This window comes from Maylandia zebra, linkage group LG8, assembly GCF_041146795.1.
Source record: "Maylandia zebra isolate NMK-2024a linkage group LG8, Mzebra_GT3a, whole genome shotgun sequence".
NCBI classification, from domain to species: Eukaryota; Metazoa; Chordata; class Actinopteri; order Cichliformes; family Cichlidae; genus Maylandia; species Maylandia zebra.
The window spans coordinates 31,014,953-31,031,581 of record NC_135174.1 but is presented as its reverse complement, the minus strand read 5'-3'; the positions used below and the strand labels follow the sequence as shown (position 1 = coordinate 31,031,581).

Here is a 16,629-nt window from a genome sequence, read left to right as displayed (position 1 = left end):
AAAATGTTAGGTGCCATTTTTTACTGTTTTTTATCTATCACACTAGCCCATACAAACGGTGTGGAAAAAAAGCAGCAATTTCTTGCATGTGAGAAGTTGAATTTAACAATATTTTGACATTTATGGCTTGTAAAAGTATTAAATAGATCAGATTTACCTGAATATGAGCTACAAAATAGTCATATAAATCTGTGTCACCCACACATATGAATATTCACCCAGAAGTCAAACTCTTAAGATTTAGACTCTTTCGTGAGAGTGTCCTGGGGTATTATCATGGCAGAGTAAACATGATGTTACGTATTTACAGACTCTGTCATTTCCTCACCCCCTTTGAAAGCTGAGGCCGAGGCTACTTTTAAGACTCCACAGTCTTCTTTAAAGTGACAGTTGTTGGTGTAAAATGAGCAGCTGCATGAATTTGGAGCCTATTTCTTTGCCCTAAATGTCCTCATAAACACATTTCTGTGAACCGTTTCTGTAACATACAGAAATTTTTTCACATAGCCAAAATGCTGGGGTCAGTTTGAGCAGACATTCCTACATGCAGATGGTTGACTCTTTGCAATATTGCAGGCGGTTGGAGAGGGAGAGCACCACTCAATCATCCGTCCTGACCATGTCCACGGGACATCAAATATTCAGTGCTGGGAAACACTTAACCTTACCAACACTGCATCCCAGATGGTTTACAACTTGTATGCATAAGAAGGAATCAAAACCATCGCAGTATTTCCAAGCGTGTGTTGCACATTTACACAACATCCATAAGAAAACAATCAAATGTGACAAATTTAATACAATATTTCAAAATAAACACACACATGAATATAAATTTTAGGCCTTTGAAGCATGAGTATTGTCCAAGTAGAAGAAAAATAACCTACTTTCAATTACTCATTTATTCACAAGGGTTCGCCACAGCGGGTAGCTCCGCATATTTATTTTTTTTACAAATCTAAAACTGGTTGGATTCCTAATTCTTTTAGTCCCCAAGGGGCTGAGTGTGAATGCAGCAAATCTTGCTTTCTAACAGCAGCACATGTCAACAACGCATTAGAACAACAACAGACCAAATCATTTAATTAAAGATCAAGTGGTCCTGATCTAATTGCACGTTGAAGTTTTTTTTCCTCAGTGAGCAGTAAATTAATTTGGTTCAGTCAATTAAGCAAGACCATTGAGAAAAATGACCACAATTATAAATCATAGTTTGATGTATTTTTCATGCTAGATGAAAGTATGGTAGATTGAAGGTTTGTGGTGCATGATTCATTTTTTTTAAAACATTTTCTTCTCAGATTAGCTTTAAAATGTTTGTGCAATAAGAGACTGAGCTTCCCTCACCTGAAACACTATTATTAAAATGTTATTGAACCCCTGAAGCTGTGCGTCGATCAGGCATCAAGGATATTGCAGAAAAAGTCTTGACTGTGGGGTGTAAATATTGTGTTGTGTAACCTAATCAGCATCCAATCAACTAATCAGCTGCATCTCTAGCAGCTATTCCAAAATAATCCCTCCAGTGTCTTCTTTTTTTAAACAGTAATTTAGCGTAATGTTTTGTCCTTTTGATTAAAAGCAATTCTAAAACACCCACATTTGATTATAATTACTGAAGAGGGATGCTGATAGGGCATCTTAATTTGTTGAAGAATTACCCAGTTTTAATGTGGCACAATAACAAACAAACAGCAAGTACTAGTCAGTGACCTGTGTTAAAAACTCATGGTTTATTCATAGGCAAAAGCTTCGACATGTTGCAAACCTGTTTACATTCTAATTAGTTCTAAATTGCTTGCAACTGGAGGTGCAATAACTGGCCTCTGAGGCTTAAATCAATACAGGAATTTAGTCAAGAAATCTAACATATTTGACCAAGTTGAAAATCGTTCATTAAAACACTTTTTTGATCATGAAACATGAAACAAAAGTTATTAGCAAGAAAAAAAAACATAATGTTACCATAACTATTATAAATAATAAAAGTTAAAAGATTGAATTTAAAGACTTAGTACATTCCAGTACGTTTAGTGCATTCAAACAGAGCTTTAAGAAACTTATTACCTACTGCTACATGTAAGGCAGAATATCATCATCATCATCATCATCATCATCATCATCTATTTATTTATATAGCACTTTAAAAACACACCTGGTTGACAATACTAATATGCACATAGTAATAAAACCAGACAGAATAGAAAATCACCTTAGCTGATTCTGACATAGACTTGCTGCTTCCACTAATAATAATCATCCAATAACAGTAAATTAAGGATCCTGCATACCTTTACTTTTTATCCTTCAAGTATATTTTGTTCTCTGTGGTTATTTTAACATGACACAGACACCTGGGGAGTTTCAGAGGGACACCATTTAGTCTGCAAGGCAGGGGTCTTTATTTTTAAATGTAATTGGATTCTCTGTGCATTACCTGTGTCTGACTGTCACGGTGCTGCAGTGCATTGTTTTATTGGTGCAGTCCATCGTGATGCCCCCAGTGGGACTTGGGTAACTCACAAGAGCTTGTTTAGTTCTTGTTTGTTCTGTTGACTCTGCGCTGCTGTTAACTATCCTGTGACAGGCGGGTAGTATAGGCTGTATACAACAGTATGACGTATGCATGTACTGCAAGTAGTGATGTATAGTGCATTTCTTTCACCCGTTGACCAAGACATCTGCTAAATTTGCCTGTTTTATATCTAGAGCTAGTTTTTGACAACAGGCTGCAAAACCAGCTGATTCTGGCTTTTCATGTGTGCTGTTCTTTTAATCTGTTTGTGTTTCAACACAAAAGAGATATCCAGAGACATTACTTGGGGTCTTAGAACTTATCAACATATTAACAATGGGCATATTAACATTTCACTGGATGCTAAATTAATAATACAAATCTGCAATCAAAGAGATCCATAATCTCGACAGTTTAAAGTCTTGCACGCAGCAGCGTTCATAAGAATGTTCTGCTTTGGCCTCATTACATTTCTGTAATGAGGCCAAAGCAGAACAAAAGCTCAGGGTTAAACTTTAAAGACTGTTACAGGACAGATGTGGATTCTTAGAGTCCTCCGATAGCACTCGTCCTCTGACATTTTAAGCTTCACGTTCTTTTTTTAATTAAAAATACAAGTCAAATATCACTTATTGGGAACTGATCACTGCTGATAGAAGATATAATAATTGTAAGATTGTTTTGTTCTAATGGAACATAATGCGATCAATCCCATACTTACACAGTGTACAGTGTATTAACTAACACTCCAAAATAGTACACATACTTGTGCCTCACCCTTATTCCCCAGCTGTCACATTCACCCACTGCCCTCCTAGAAATCCTGCTGGATTGAGGATTAAATAATGAGACTTTTGCATAACATGCTAACAAGGCATCCAACTCCATTACTCCAGTCCTCCTCGGTGATGGCATTATATCACAGCCTTACCAGCTGTGAAATGACTCAGATCGCAGCTGTTACGTGGCAAAGTTTTGAAAACTGTTGATTTGATCTGGCAGCAGTGATGGCATCCTGAACTCCGGCAACCACCCCTAAAGTCTGCAATTAAATAGGAAGTAATAGAAGATGATGATGCGACGTTTGCTTTGAGAGTGTCGATGAAGAAGTATAGAGAAGATTAGAAGGAGTTTAACTGTTTGTTTTTGAACCCAGGACTTGTTATATCTATGTAATCTGATGCTGAAAATATATCTAGAAAATGTTCTCTGAATTTAACTATAGCATTGCTAATATGTTGATGTTTAGCAGGTATAAAGTACCATCTTGATTTGACATATTGGCATCGTAAACAAATGCAATGTACAGCTGGGGCTGATGGGAGATTCATTAGGACAGAAAGAAGTCCTCAGCAAAGTGAAATATATATATAGAATTATCCAGATCCTATTTAATTCCTCCCACAATGATCTAAATTTAAAGTCATAAATCTGCTGACACACAGTGCACATTTCTTCATGCAAACACTTTGTCCTTCCTCCAGATATAAGATGATCTCCGAGTTTACCTGGCCAAACCACGACTTGCCATCAGACAAAGATGCAGTCAAGAGGCTCTTGCAGGGCTGTGGGTTCGACCACGACGTGGCCTACGGCAAAACAAAGGTCTTCATCCGCACGCCGCGGACGCTCTTCAGCCTGGAGGAGCAGCGAGCTGAAATGGTTCAGAGAATCGTCCTCTTCCTCCAGAAAGTAAGAGTCTGACTGAATCTCAGTAGATGATGAATCAGATATGTCAGCTTGAAATGTAAATCAGATGTGTCAGTATTACACTGATATCATGGGAAATTTATTGGTGATTTAGTGCTGCCAAACTAATGAAAAGCCCCCCTGTTGTCACTGATTTTATATTTTCCTTCTCTTTTAGTCGTCCTTTTACATCCTCTAAAACTTGTCCTGAATTCATGCAAAAAAAATATCCTTTTATGGTATTCATTGACAGCAAAAGGGTTCCTAATTGCAAACATCTGTTATTGTAAATACCTCCGATTTCCAGTCATCAACAGCTATTATCTGATTACGGCCCTTGAAACAAGATCATGAGGTTCTTCTTGTTTCCAGACCCAAGTCGTGCTCTCATTGATATTCACCAGCTTTTGTTCTGCATATGAATAACCTGTGAGACTAGAAAAGCTCAGCCTGTACTCCAAGTTATACAAGCGCCGAGGTATTTTTGGACCTGATATAATCTTGTACTATTAGCATTATTCTCTATCTCTTAGGGTGAATATCTTTCTGCCGCTTCTCTTTTTTGTCTGAGTTTTCACCCACGCAACTCTCGCACAGTTACCAGATAAGATAAGTAGATCTCTAATTTAGAATTAAAGGTGAGTCTGGGTTTTGGGGCAATAACAGAGATGTTCTTTGTGTTAAATTAAAAGCACCACCATAATGCAGATGTGTCCTCATGTAATTGAGCCATGTCTTTGATGTTTTTGCTTTGCAGGCTTTGAAGTTAATCACACCTGCTTTAACTGTGAGGTCTCTGCAGGTGTCAGTGGACTGTAAATATGAAGTGAATTAGTTGTACCTAGATTGTTCAGCTAGATGTTAAGATTGGCTTGGACTAAGCTTAGACTTTCCTTACATATTGGGAATAATTCAGACTGTACATGAACGATGCAAGTAGCCATATTGAGGGCTCATGGTCAGCGTTTTAGCCATCGCCATCTTTGTTTTTATAAACCAGGCATCAAAGGAGCAGGTAGTCACGCCCCAAAGCTACCCATCTTTATCGTATAGTCAGTTGAGACTATAACCTCATATGGACTCATGTGACTCACTGCTGGTCATGAAAAAGAATGCACATTTAAAGCACTGTGCATTGATTTCACTTGACTTTTCAAATGCTAAAAGGTTGTGTTCATTTTTTATACAGTCTGTGGATCAAGCATCTGATACTGGGAGACGTAAACACATAGCAAGAATGAGTTAACTGTTCTTCAATATTTCTTGATCAAGTGATTTGGATTCTTTTGTATGTTTACCTTCTTCCGTGTCACACATTTAAACATTGAAATGAAAAGTGAACTGAAATGAAAAAAACTGAACCAATTGTTTATTTATTTATTTTTATTTTCATTTCTTTTCTGCGCTTCCTGTTTTGGCTCGCCTGCAAGCTTTGCCTCCTGCTGCTGTATCAATTAGTTGACTAATATATTGTTGATTAACAGCAATAATTTGTCATTTGTCAAGCTAACGCCAAATGCATGTTCCAGCTTCTCAAATGCGACGCCTTTTCTCTGGTTTGTACAATTACAGTTAAATAACTTCAGATTTTAGACTGTTGATGGGACAAAAGAAACACATGAAATCAGTATTTATTGCTTTTTCTTCCAGCTATATATGCTGCAAATGATCTGTTATGAATATTGATTGCTGGTGTGTGTTTCTCTGCATTCATGCGTCAGCGGTTTGATGACACCTCCTTCAGGCGAGAATGTCAGTGTCTTGTTGTGATTACGTCGCATTCGCTGACACGTGTCGGCTTAGCGTGCAGAGTACAACTTGTTATTTTTTTCATTTACTTTGATAGATAAAGACATGAGTCTGAGAATGTGGACTGTGGCTCTTTCTGCGTATCAAATTGAGGACACGAAATGCAAATCGCCCGGATGCTTCAAAATGCTTCTTTTGATTGACAGCCAAACGGCAATACTGTCAGTCTGTCAGCAGTTTGTGGGCGTGCAGTGTGTACACACTCTACACACATCTTACAGACTATAGCCTACATTTGGAGTCATGTGATTGGCACTCACGCGCTTTTTCCCAGCCTGTCATTACATTACCTTCGCGTGGGCAGATTCCTTTGCACCATGTTGCTTTCATCCCTACCTTTCTCAAACATTCTCTCCAACCTCTCAGACATGAAAGGGTTATCCAAGCCATATTAACTTTTGTACAGGATTGATTGGCTGACCTTATCGATCCGTTTGACCCTTTGCAGGCTTTTCCCACAAGCTCGCAGGACGGGTGTTGGCTCAACCGCTCCCTCAGGAGAATCTTATCTTGTATCTCACAGGATAAGCAGGCTTTGATAATGAAGGGAAAGCCCAGAGGATTTGAAGCTTCCCCACCTAAGCAAACATCACAGCATTGCTGAGGTGGAAGAGGGGTATTTAATCTTGCCCTCTGTCAGCATTAAAGCTAGGCGTGCAGTTTGCGCTTAACACACAGTCGCATGCCCATTCGCTCATGCGATATGCATGCAGTGACACACAAAATCAAATAGTGGTGTGACAGCAGAATTGACTCCTGTATGTACCACGCTGTTACTCAAACAAACATCCCAGACGGAGTATGATCTGCTGTGCCAAGCAATCCCCTTATCAGCACCTGGCACACCAGACTGCCTTATGCCAGTCGAGACCACAGTGCCAGGGCTGTCATTGTATGACTGCGGCTCAGACACACTTCTTGTTTCTCCGTTTGCTCTGTGGATTTATTATAAAACCACTCAGTTTGCTCCATCAAACAACAAAAAAATCCCCCTACAATCTGTGAATCTGCACAGTCTCCTAAACACAGGTTGAGTGGCCGCTCATAGTGCCGATGCTGCTGGTCGGAATCGGGAGATCATTGTATTTTCTGTGTCTGTGCTGTTGCTTTATTCCTTTAAATTACCATAATGTACAATAAACCTGGTGTAGCTAGAGGAATGGACTGGTGCAGGGGGAGGGGCAAGAAGTCCTCTACTGCTTCATTTAATCCTCTACCCTTCAGCCCCTGTATTCACGTGCTCACACTCGCCTCATCTTCCTGCTTGTGTTGTGCTACTGAGCGCAATACCAGTGATTGCTCTGCATCCATGTCTGTGCAGTCCTGCACTGACAACACTGAAGCCTGCCACATTGAAAGCAATCTGATTTTTACCACTTTGAGAAATGAAAGCATGAAGATTCCCAAAAAAAAAGCACATGACATCTCAACATAAATACAGATGTTATAAATTATACATAGGCCACCCCCACCTTCACTCTGTTAAAATGAATATTTCATAAATTCAAGCTCAGCCATCCACATCACAGTACCTGTCAGCGTTTGTCAGAGCAGGGACAATGACGAGAAAAGAGACACCCCCCTCTCGTGTATTCTGAGCTTCCGCCTTAATTGCTTTCCAAAGCTTTACATACTCTCCATAGCAGTGGGTTTATCAGACGTGGCGAGCGTTATGTCTTTGGCAGTCAGCTTTAACAGCGCAGCCACAGGGGGCTTGTCTGGGCAGGAGCTAAATGAAAATATCTTTAAAGGATAAAGAGCTTTATTTTATTATTTTGTACCGTTTCCCGTTGGGTGAGTCGTGTCTTCAGGCAATAAGAAGTGCAGCAATAATTTAAGTCTTTTTGGGGAAGACTCTGACATGGAGAGCCCTCCTTTATAGCCCTCTTGTGAATAGTGGGCTACTTAGTGCAAGGCTAACACTGCCTCCTCTCTGTTTAACTGCCCAGAACTGATCTGTCTTCTTCTAGACATCAGCAGCTACATGATCTGTAATCCTTTGATCCTATCTGAACCTGCAAAGTGTTTTAGTTATCATCGAAAGCTATCACCTCCACAAAACTCAGTGCAGCTGTCTGTAACTGATCAAAGGAAAGTTTAACTTTTTTGTAACAATCCCACCGCTGGGTTTGAAAGAAATGTGCCTCCTTTGTTCTCAGAGAAACCTGTAATGATGAAACTCTTCATGTGTCTTTTTTTATATGACACTGGTTATATGGCAAAAAAGTCTTTATTTTATATTGTAGTATATCATATTCTCAAACTTCCATGTTATTCATTATTTAGTACCTAAGTTTCTGATCTTTAAACCTCCTTAAACTATGAAGCTGACTTTTAAAGAAATGCCAGATTTAAAAAATAAATGGATAAAATTCAAGGCTGTGAGATTGATTGTAGCCTATAAATATCTTACAGCCCACAATGCTTTTGGATAATGTGAAAACTTTCTCCATGGCAACTGAAGTGTGGCTCACAGGCAGATTCATTTTCCACTTGGCTGTATCCTCACTAATTCTCACTAATTTAATTTCACTTGAATTCATTCATTCATTCATTCATTCATTTATTTATTCATTTTCAGGCACAACAAATACCTATATTGAACATAAAATACACAAAACAAAAAACAAAACTTGCCTGAAAAAGGAGTGGGACGAAGAAAACTTATTAAATCCCACCCCTATACTCACTCATCAACAAAAAAAAAACAATAAACTTCCCGCAGCTACGCCCATCATTGAATGAAATTGAAAATGTTATAAATTAGAGATGCAACAGACATGGCCACCCTGTAGCCTTGTTGTCGTTGTCGCCTTTAAAACATGGCAAATTACAAACCACAGGTCCTTGATAGTGGAAAGAATTTAAGAGGCTAATGAGGGAAAATCTGACACAAGTATCTGAACAAATCAAACACAAAATCACATTTTCAGAGATTGAAAGTGATCGAATTTCAAAATAACTGCCAATTAAAGGTGCAGTATGGACTGTTTTCATTTATATCCTGCCACGAGAACTTGAAAGAAACACAGGGATACTTTGATTTTTTTTCATGATTATTAATAATTGGTTGTTGTACATATTTAGTCACCCAGGAAACAGGTTTGAAATAGTGCATGTGTGTCTCAGACTAACACGCTAAAGGGTTCTTCACACTATAGTTTAATGTGGTCCAAATCAGTTGGCAAATTTGTAAATTTGTAGCTTTTTCCTGTGATTCGGTTTCTTTTCTCAGGGAAAAAGTTAAAGCAAACCAAAATGTGTCCCTGCCTACAAATCAAATCAAATCAAATCACTTTTATTGTCACATCACATGTGCAGGTACATTGGTACAGCACATGTGAGTGAAATTCTTGTGTGCGAGCTTCACAAGCAACAGAGTTGTGCAAAATACAATACAAACCACATGCTTAATGTCTGCATAGATAGGTGCTGTGTTCTGGACTAGTGTATACAATGGAAAATTTACTCCTGCCATTTATTATTTATCTGGGAGATCTGCACTCCTATGGGAGTCTGCTGCATCCCAGAATGCAAAGCATATGTGGCCACGGAAAGGTGCTTAGCTCAGACTTGTCGTGTACACTTTGTCGAATCAAGGCGGGATCACATTCTTAACATAAACAAACCACTTGGTGGTTTAGAGTTGGTTTGGAAGCAGACTGAGATCACCTCCATAAAGTGAAAAACTTCAGCTAGACCAAAAGCTGGTTTGAATTGTTTTTAACCAGAAGGACACAATTATACTTATAGTTGTGGTTAGGGCTGGATCAGGAGACCTTCACTTACACAGACCTTACACTGCAATAGGTCTAGGCGACTGGAGGCGTCCCATGATGCACTGAGTATTTCTTCTTCCCGTCTTTTCACACCCTGTGTTTATACACCAGTCTGAATTATTAGTTTTTATTAATTTCTGGCTCTCTTTTACAGCGTGTCTTTATCCTGTCTTCCTGCCCTTATCCCCATCCGGTCGTGGCAGATGGCTACCACTCCCCGAGCCTAATGCTGCCAGAGGTTTATTCCTGTTAAAAGGAAGTTTTTCCTTCCCACTGACGCAAATTGCTCACCCATAGGGGTTCTCTGATTGTTGTGGTTTTCCTTCTATTATTGTAGGGTCTTTACCTTATAAAGTGTCTCGAGGTTGTTATTTTTTTTAATTTTTGTTTTGATTGAATTTAATTGTTATAATTAACAGAGAACTGATGTTAATGATCTTCAGTTTCAACACAAATGACATTGTTTGGGTGAAAAACAAACTACTGAATAGGCTAAATGTTACATACTGGATAAGACAAAAGATGTCAAACCTTCCACTACTAAAAATAAAACGTGAAAGAAAAACATAAGATTTCTGGACTATTTTTGAAGTAAATGTAAAAGTTTTGGATAGTTCAGAAAATCAGGAGAGTCAGAAAGTGTGAATATATTTTGATATTTCTTTTTTGTTTTTTGGTTCCATTGTCGGTTAGAAATTTGATAAAATTTTCATTTGTATGAGATCTGCATTAATGCTCTGTAGATTAGCTTTGAGCACCTTGTGGTTTCAGTAAATGAATCAATTAGCTGGTTTTATTGTGTGTTCCTTTGAGCTCATACTGCTGTCCGTTGGCAATAATCCTCCAGTCCATCTGAATGATGCATCAGCTTTGCAGAGATATTCAATGTACTCTTCAGTCCTGTCTCTCTCAGTGAGATTGTAATGTTTAAACTGAGTTTGAAAACATTTGTTTCACATCATTAGTGTACATTAGCCAGAGGTAAAATTTAAAATGACAGCATGTTCTGGATTGAAAGAATGAGGAATCGGTGTCTGGATTGTGCCGTTGATCTTTACTGAGCAGTGAGCTGCTCACTCGAGCACTCTATTGATTTATGATAATTGCTGCTGACCTGAGCTTCAGCCTAATGTTTTCCCGTGACAGCCTCTGGACAGTGCATGTTTGAAGCTTCACTAAATTCTGTCACACACTCTTGATTTCACCCCTCCCCCTCCAACCCAACATGCGTATCGAGCATGTCACTGGAAAACCAGCTCAATATCCCCGGAGGATGTGGAAACTCAGGCATTCGTCAGTGCAGTGAAGTGTGGCGCACCGGCCTATCTGTCTTTCCATGTCGGAATTTTGTCACGCTTTGTGTTTAGGTGACAACAAGAGGAATGGTTGTTTTTTTTCCTGCTTTGAATTAGACCTTTTAGATTGCCAACGCTGCAGTCCAATTCCGTTAATAGGCCTTTTATTGGCACTACAGAATACTTTCAGATTAAAGACATTCAGTATTGCCAGCTAATAATGTGCCCTGTCTGTGTTCTACTAAACATTTCAACAGCAGCCTTCCTGCTCTCACCGGTCGCCCTTGCACATGTGATTTGTAAATGCTTTTACTCAGCCTTCATTTCCATAAAGTCAACCCCTCAAATAAAACCCCAGCTTTCTGTCCCACTTTGTTGCAACCAAAGATCCCCAATCTGGCTTTGATGAGCTCGTAAATCCAAACCTCCAAAGCGTGGTGAAAGCAGAGCCTTGGAAAGGATGATCAGATGGCTTTATTGGCCGGGAGAGTAAGGGGGCAGACCGTCAGGGGCCTTGTTATTGGCCTGATTTATCCACAATCCCCAGAGTGTCATCTTCATCAGACTGCCACAATCATTGCAGCCAGCCTGCTACACTGTTTAAGGGGCAGAAAATGTGTTTAGGGGGTGTGTTTGTGCATGTACAGGTAGCTAGATGGCCTCATCGTAACTTTCAGATCTGTTTACCTGCCATGCACTTTAATGAGGCCCCAGTGAGGAGATGGTAATGCCTTTTGTCTGATTCTTGGTTAGTTATTACATTTTATTTCTCTTGCTTTGCCTTTCACCTCCAACCCCAGTATTTTACAATGTAATTAGTGACTTGTAGCTTAGATAAACACAGCTGTTGATCTGGCGTAGGCCTGTGCACCATGTGGATATGAGGCAGGCAACATCTCAACTCGGCTTACACCGAAGCTCTAATTTGGCCACCTTTTGCTTTGTTACTTAGTGTATGATGTGAGCACATATGGGCCGGGACTGTGTGGGGTGTCAGATATCACAATGTGACATAGACAAGACAGAAAGGGAAGCAGCAGGAAGAGCACATCACACTGTAATGAATGAGGTCTGTTGTGTATTTCTTTCTTTTTTTTAAAAACAAAGATTTAGCAGTTCTAAAAACAGGTTCATAAAACATCCAGAGAATGAGACAAACATAATCGAAACATATAAAGTAGCATATTCAAGAAGCAGCTGTTATATAGAAGGGGAAAAAAATAAATAAATATAATGCTATAGAAGTCTCCTTGTAAATATTAACACACAGTGAATTTAATTCATCAGAGCATGGATCTACTTTGGCTTTGGTGTGCATAAAAAGAAATAAAATGGGGGAAAAACATACTGAGTGTACTCCTTCAACACATACAACTGGAAAATCTTGCACTGCACACAACATTTAGTCTGCCCAGAGTCGCCATTTAATCTGCAAGCCACTTTACAACCCACCTGCATATGATCCTTTTCATGCTGTCCGCCTTAAGAGCTCAGTATACCAACTGCACTGGTCATTTAGAAAGTCTCATCTTTTTAAACTGTTCTAACATCTCCTTTTATCAGTGAGCATCTGATTTGATAGATCATTAAAATGGAGGTTAAAGAAACAACACAATCATACACTCATGCCTTTAATCTGGTTGTGGCTCTAGTGACACAGGTTACACAACTCAAGAGGTGGAGGAGAATAGCGACAGTAATGGCCCACTTCTGTTGTTTTCACAACCTTGGGGCTTAAATAAGGCGTGTGGAGAGCCTATGCATGGCTTTGAAGGTGGTTGTGGCTGTTTTCTGTCACCAGGGTGACAGTTTAGTAGACCAAATAAACAGTCTGTCTGTGAGCTACTCATGTGCTACTGTTGCTCCAGCTAGCTGCAGAGAAAATCTAAGTTTTATACAAAGAGCTAAAGTGTTAAAAACGATGTTAAGTCTCCACTTACAGGTCTGACTAAGCTCTTCCTTCTACATGGTGAACTGTGCACTCTTTCCTTTCCTGTTTCGACACACATTTCAGCCAACTGCACACAAACATCTATGTAGGTTGCAAACCCATGGCACCATAAATCCCTCATTGCCCCTTTCCATAGACTAGGTCGATGGTCCTGGAACAGAGCCATAATGCAATAAATGAATTATTGCAGATGGTAACAACAGAATTCTCTTGACTAATGTTATCTAGAGTGAATTAGTATTTAATATAATGTTGAACTGTAATTATAATCATGCACTAATAGATTACAACATAAATAAGAAGTCTTGCCATACAGCAGCTACAGATGACAGTAAACAAAGAATATAAAGATGATGTTTTAAGCTGTTGACTGCTATTATAAAGTCTAAACATAATTACAGCGGAGGATACTGTGTAGCTATTCAGTATTTATTTTTCAGTTTTGCTATGCACGACAAGGCAAACCTCATCTCACATAAAGACAAACCAGTACAAGCAAATGTAGTTCTAACAAAAGTTGTAAATGAATTAATAATTGCTTTTGTTCAAATTAAATCTTTGCAATAGTCAAAAAGCAGCACACAACTGAAGTGGAAATGAGCCAATCCTGACATCCATGAAAAATGAGTTTCAACATGAAAAGCCGTTTTCTAGCCTCTTGTTGGTGAAGAAATAAACATTATATAAAGAGGGTAAGATATTGTCGTCAGGTGGTAATTCTGATTTAAATGCACATAGTTTGGTTTGCATTCACACCAGGGACGTTTTGACAGTAATGTCTGACCCAGTGCCCACTCCTGAAACTTTGCCTAATTCACCGTAACACTCTGAGCCCCTTCAGAATTCAGACGAAAGCAACTGTTAACCTCATTCACAGAGACGCGAGGAAGCCGCCGTCGCTGAAGCCCATTCATTCCTCCCACCACCGTCACCCCGAGCTTGTGGGCGAGTCCTCTCAGGGGTCGATTAGTGATGACTATGTAGCTGCCCTCCTTTTCTCACTCTCATGCATTATGTATTAAAGACAGTGCAGCATGGAGAAAACAGAGGATACGGTTTTAAGCCGTAAAATGACACAGCATTAGAGGAAAACTGTTTGCTCTTATCGTTTGACGTTTATGTAACACAAGTGTCAAAAGATAAAGACTGCTATTCCCCCCCCCCCCCCCCTTTTTGGATAAATTTTCTTGAGCTGTTTTGGAAAAGTAATCCAGTTTTGCAGCTTTAAGACGATGTTGTGTTTCTCTTTAACGACATCTGTGGATGGAAATTTGAATTTCAACAGCAGATACATAAAACCTACAAACTTTGCATCACAATAGTTTGGACTAAGAATAGCTTTGATATGGGGCATGGCATTTATCAAAGCTACACTGTAATAATTAACACAGCCATATAAAGAATCAGATCTACTGTGGACAGGAACCAGCTCAGTATACTTGTTACTGTACATGATGTATGTTCATCTGGGGAGCTGATTATTCCGTTTTTTCTAGCTAACTACGGCTGATCTCAGCTTAATGGGCATAATGTACAACTGCATAAACTTTGGAGGATTAAAAATACTAATTAAACCCTCCTTTTTTTTAAACAAAGAGAGTGTGATCAAGCCACTGTGGTCATTACATAACATGCTAGCTTTCCCTCATTGATCCAAATGTGATTCAGCTTCTGCTCATAACTACCCTCTTTCCACTTTGTAAGTAATGACGTGGTTAAGTCAGCACTCTAAGCTAGACCATTCTCTACATGCTTTAGTTAAAAAGTGAAAATGTTTCACTAGATATAAAACAATTTTCAGCTGGTGCGGTTAATTATTCTGCTGCAGTCCAGCAGTGCATGACTTATCTTCCTCTCTGGCATTTGTTAGTCTCATCAGGTGAAAACTACCACCTCCACAGTTTTAATATGCAAATGCAACAAATCCTTTTCTTTGCCACCGGCCTCCCCCACACTTTGAATCCATTAAATATTCATGATATCTATGATTACTGCGCATTACACTCAGATGATATCTGCTAGAGAGCCTCCAGTGCAGTCTGCAGTGTTGCCTTAAATTTGTAGGTCTGTGACACTGGATTACTGGCGATGAAAGATTATTTAGACACAATGTAGCCACTTAAATCTGGAATAAACTGAGAGGCTTCATGCATGCCTGTGTATGTGTCTATAAGAGGGAGGGAATACAGCGAAAGGAAGACATATGGTGGCGATTTTAGTGAGGCCGAGTTTAGAGTTATGGTTCTCTGGGGCCCCACTTACATCTATTATTCATGTTCTCGAGTGTCTAATAGCCACTCAGTCTATGTTTGGTTACAGGCAGGTCCTTATTTTAGCTTCTTTAGACTGAATAAAGGCTGTTTAAACATTGCAGTAAGAAATGTATAACAAATGAGAGATTTAATGAGTTGTAATGGTGAGTCACAACAAAATTATTAATTTAAAAACATGGTGCTTGACACTTTGAAATATGTGCTTATATATTAGCTACTATAGCGGTATTTAAGTGAATTTAATGCTGCTATGAAGACCTCATGATTCATATTTAAGTGCAGTGGGTTGCACGTGTTTACGGTTCATTTTTATCATGGATTCATGAGCTAGGCAACCTGCTGCAGTCCATAAAAGGGCAAAATGTTGGAAGTTGTTTCTTCACATGAAGGCCATTTTAGGTCATTCGAAGTTGAAGCTTTGGACAGTGTTTTAAATTATTGATAACGCGTGTCAGTGTTTGTCTGAGGGTACAGCAGGATCCCTGATGTGGTCTCTGATACAGGAGGGTTTAAAGTAACTGCAGTGAAACTGCAGGTCTGCTGAACGAAAAGGCGGGGGGGCTATTTTCCTTATTCTTTCTGACAGTTCCCTGCTTGTTTTTCATTTTACTTTATTGTTATTAAATTATTAATATTGGTTTCAGGTACATTTTTGACACAATTGCTTGTTTCTGCTCCACAATTTAAAAATGTTTTGTTCCTGTGGTTCTGGTGAAGCAACATCACTGCTGTCTGAGTCTCTTTGTACTGTGTAGTACTACACTATAAGAAAACCAATGCTGATTTAAAGTATAGTTCAGTTTGATTTGTCATTTGACAGAGTATAGAGTATATACACTACTGTCAGTCATAGGTTTGTTTGTTTGTTTTAGTTTATTTTAAATATATAACCAGTATACAGTCAGTAAAAAGTCATTTAGGAAAAACCTGGAGGAACCTGGATATATGAGGGCAATCCCAAAAGTAAGATCTCCTATTTTTTTTTAGAAATGCAAAAACTGTTTATTTTCTATAATATTTACATCATTTTAAAGGTTGAATTATTTCTTTTTCTACATGATCATCATGTCAGTTGATGCATATTTGTAGGCGCTGTTCCAGTTTTACAATGCCCATGTCGTACCAGCTCGCCGCCATGTCCTTCAGGAAGCGTTGAACCTCATCTTTTACCTCTTCGTACTGCTGTAAACTCTCTACACCACTTACAAAACAGTTTAACGCCTTTTGCGTTCAAAAATCGAATAACTGCGCACATTTCGCCCTTGAAAACGGGAGCTCCATTTTCAACGTCTGCCAAGCCCAAACAAGCATCCAAGTG

The 16,629-nt window shown here is 39.0% G+C and overlaps 1 protein-coding gene across 1 annotated transcript in view; it reads left to right on the top strand.

Annotated features, from left to right (window-relative positions):
• Positions 1–4,003: 4,003 nt before the first annotated feature.
• Positions 4,004–16,629, top strand: part of LOC143419926 (unconventional myosin-Id-like) — a 62,555-nt gene continuing 49,929 nt past the window's right edge. The window contains exon 1 of the mRNA XM_076887816.1: positions 4,004–4,207. Coding sequence (XP_076743931.1) covers positions 4,007–4,207 — 201 coding nt within the window. The 5' untranslated portion in view covers positions 4,004–4,006. The remainder of the gene's footprint in view (positions 4,208–16,629) is intronic.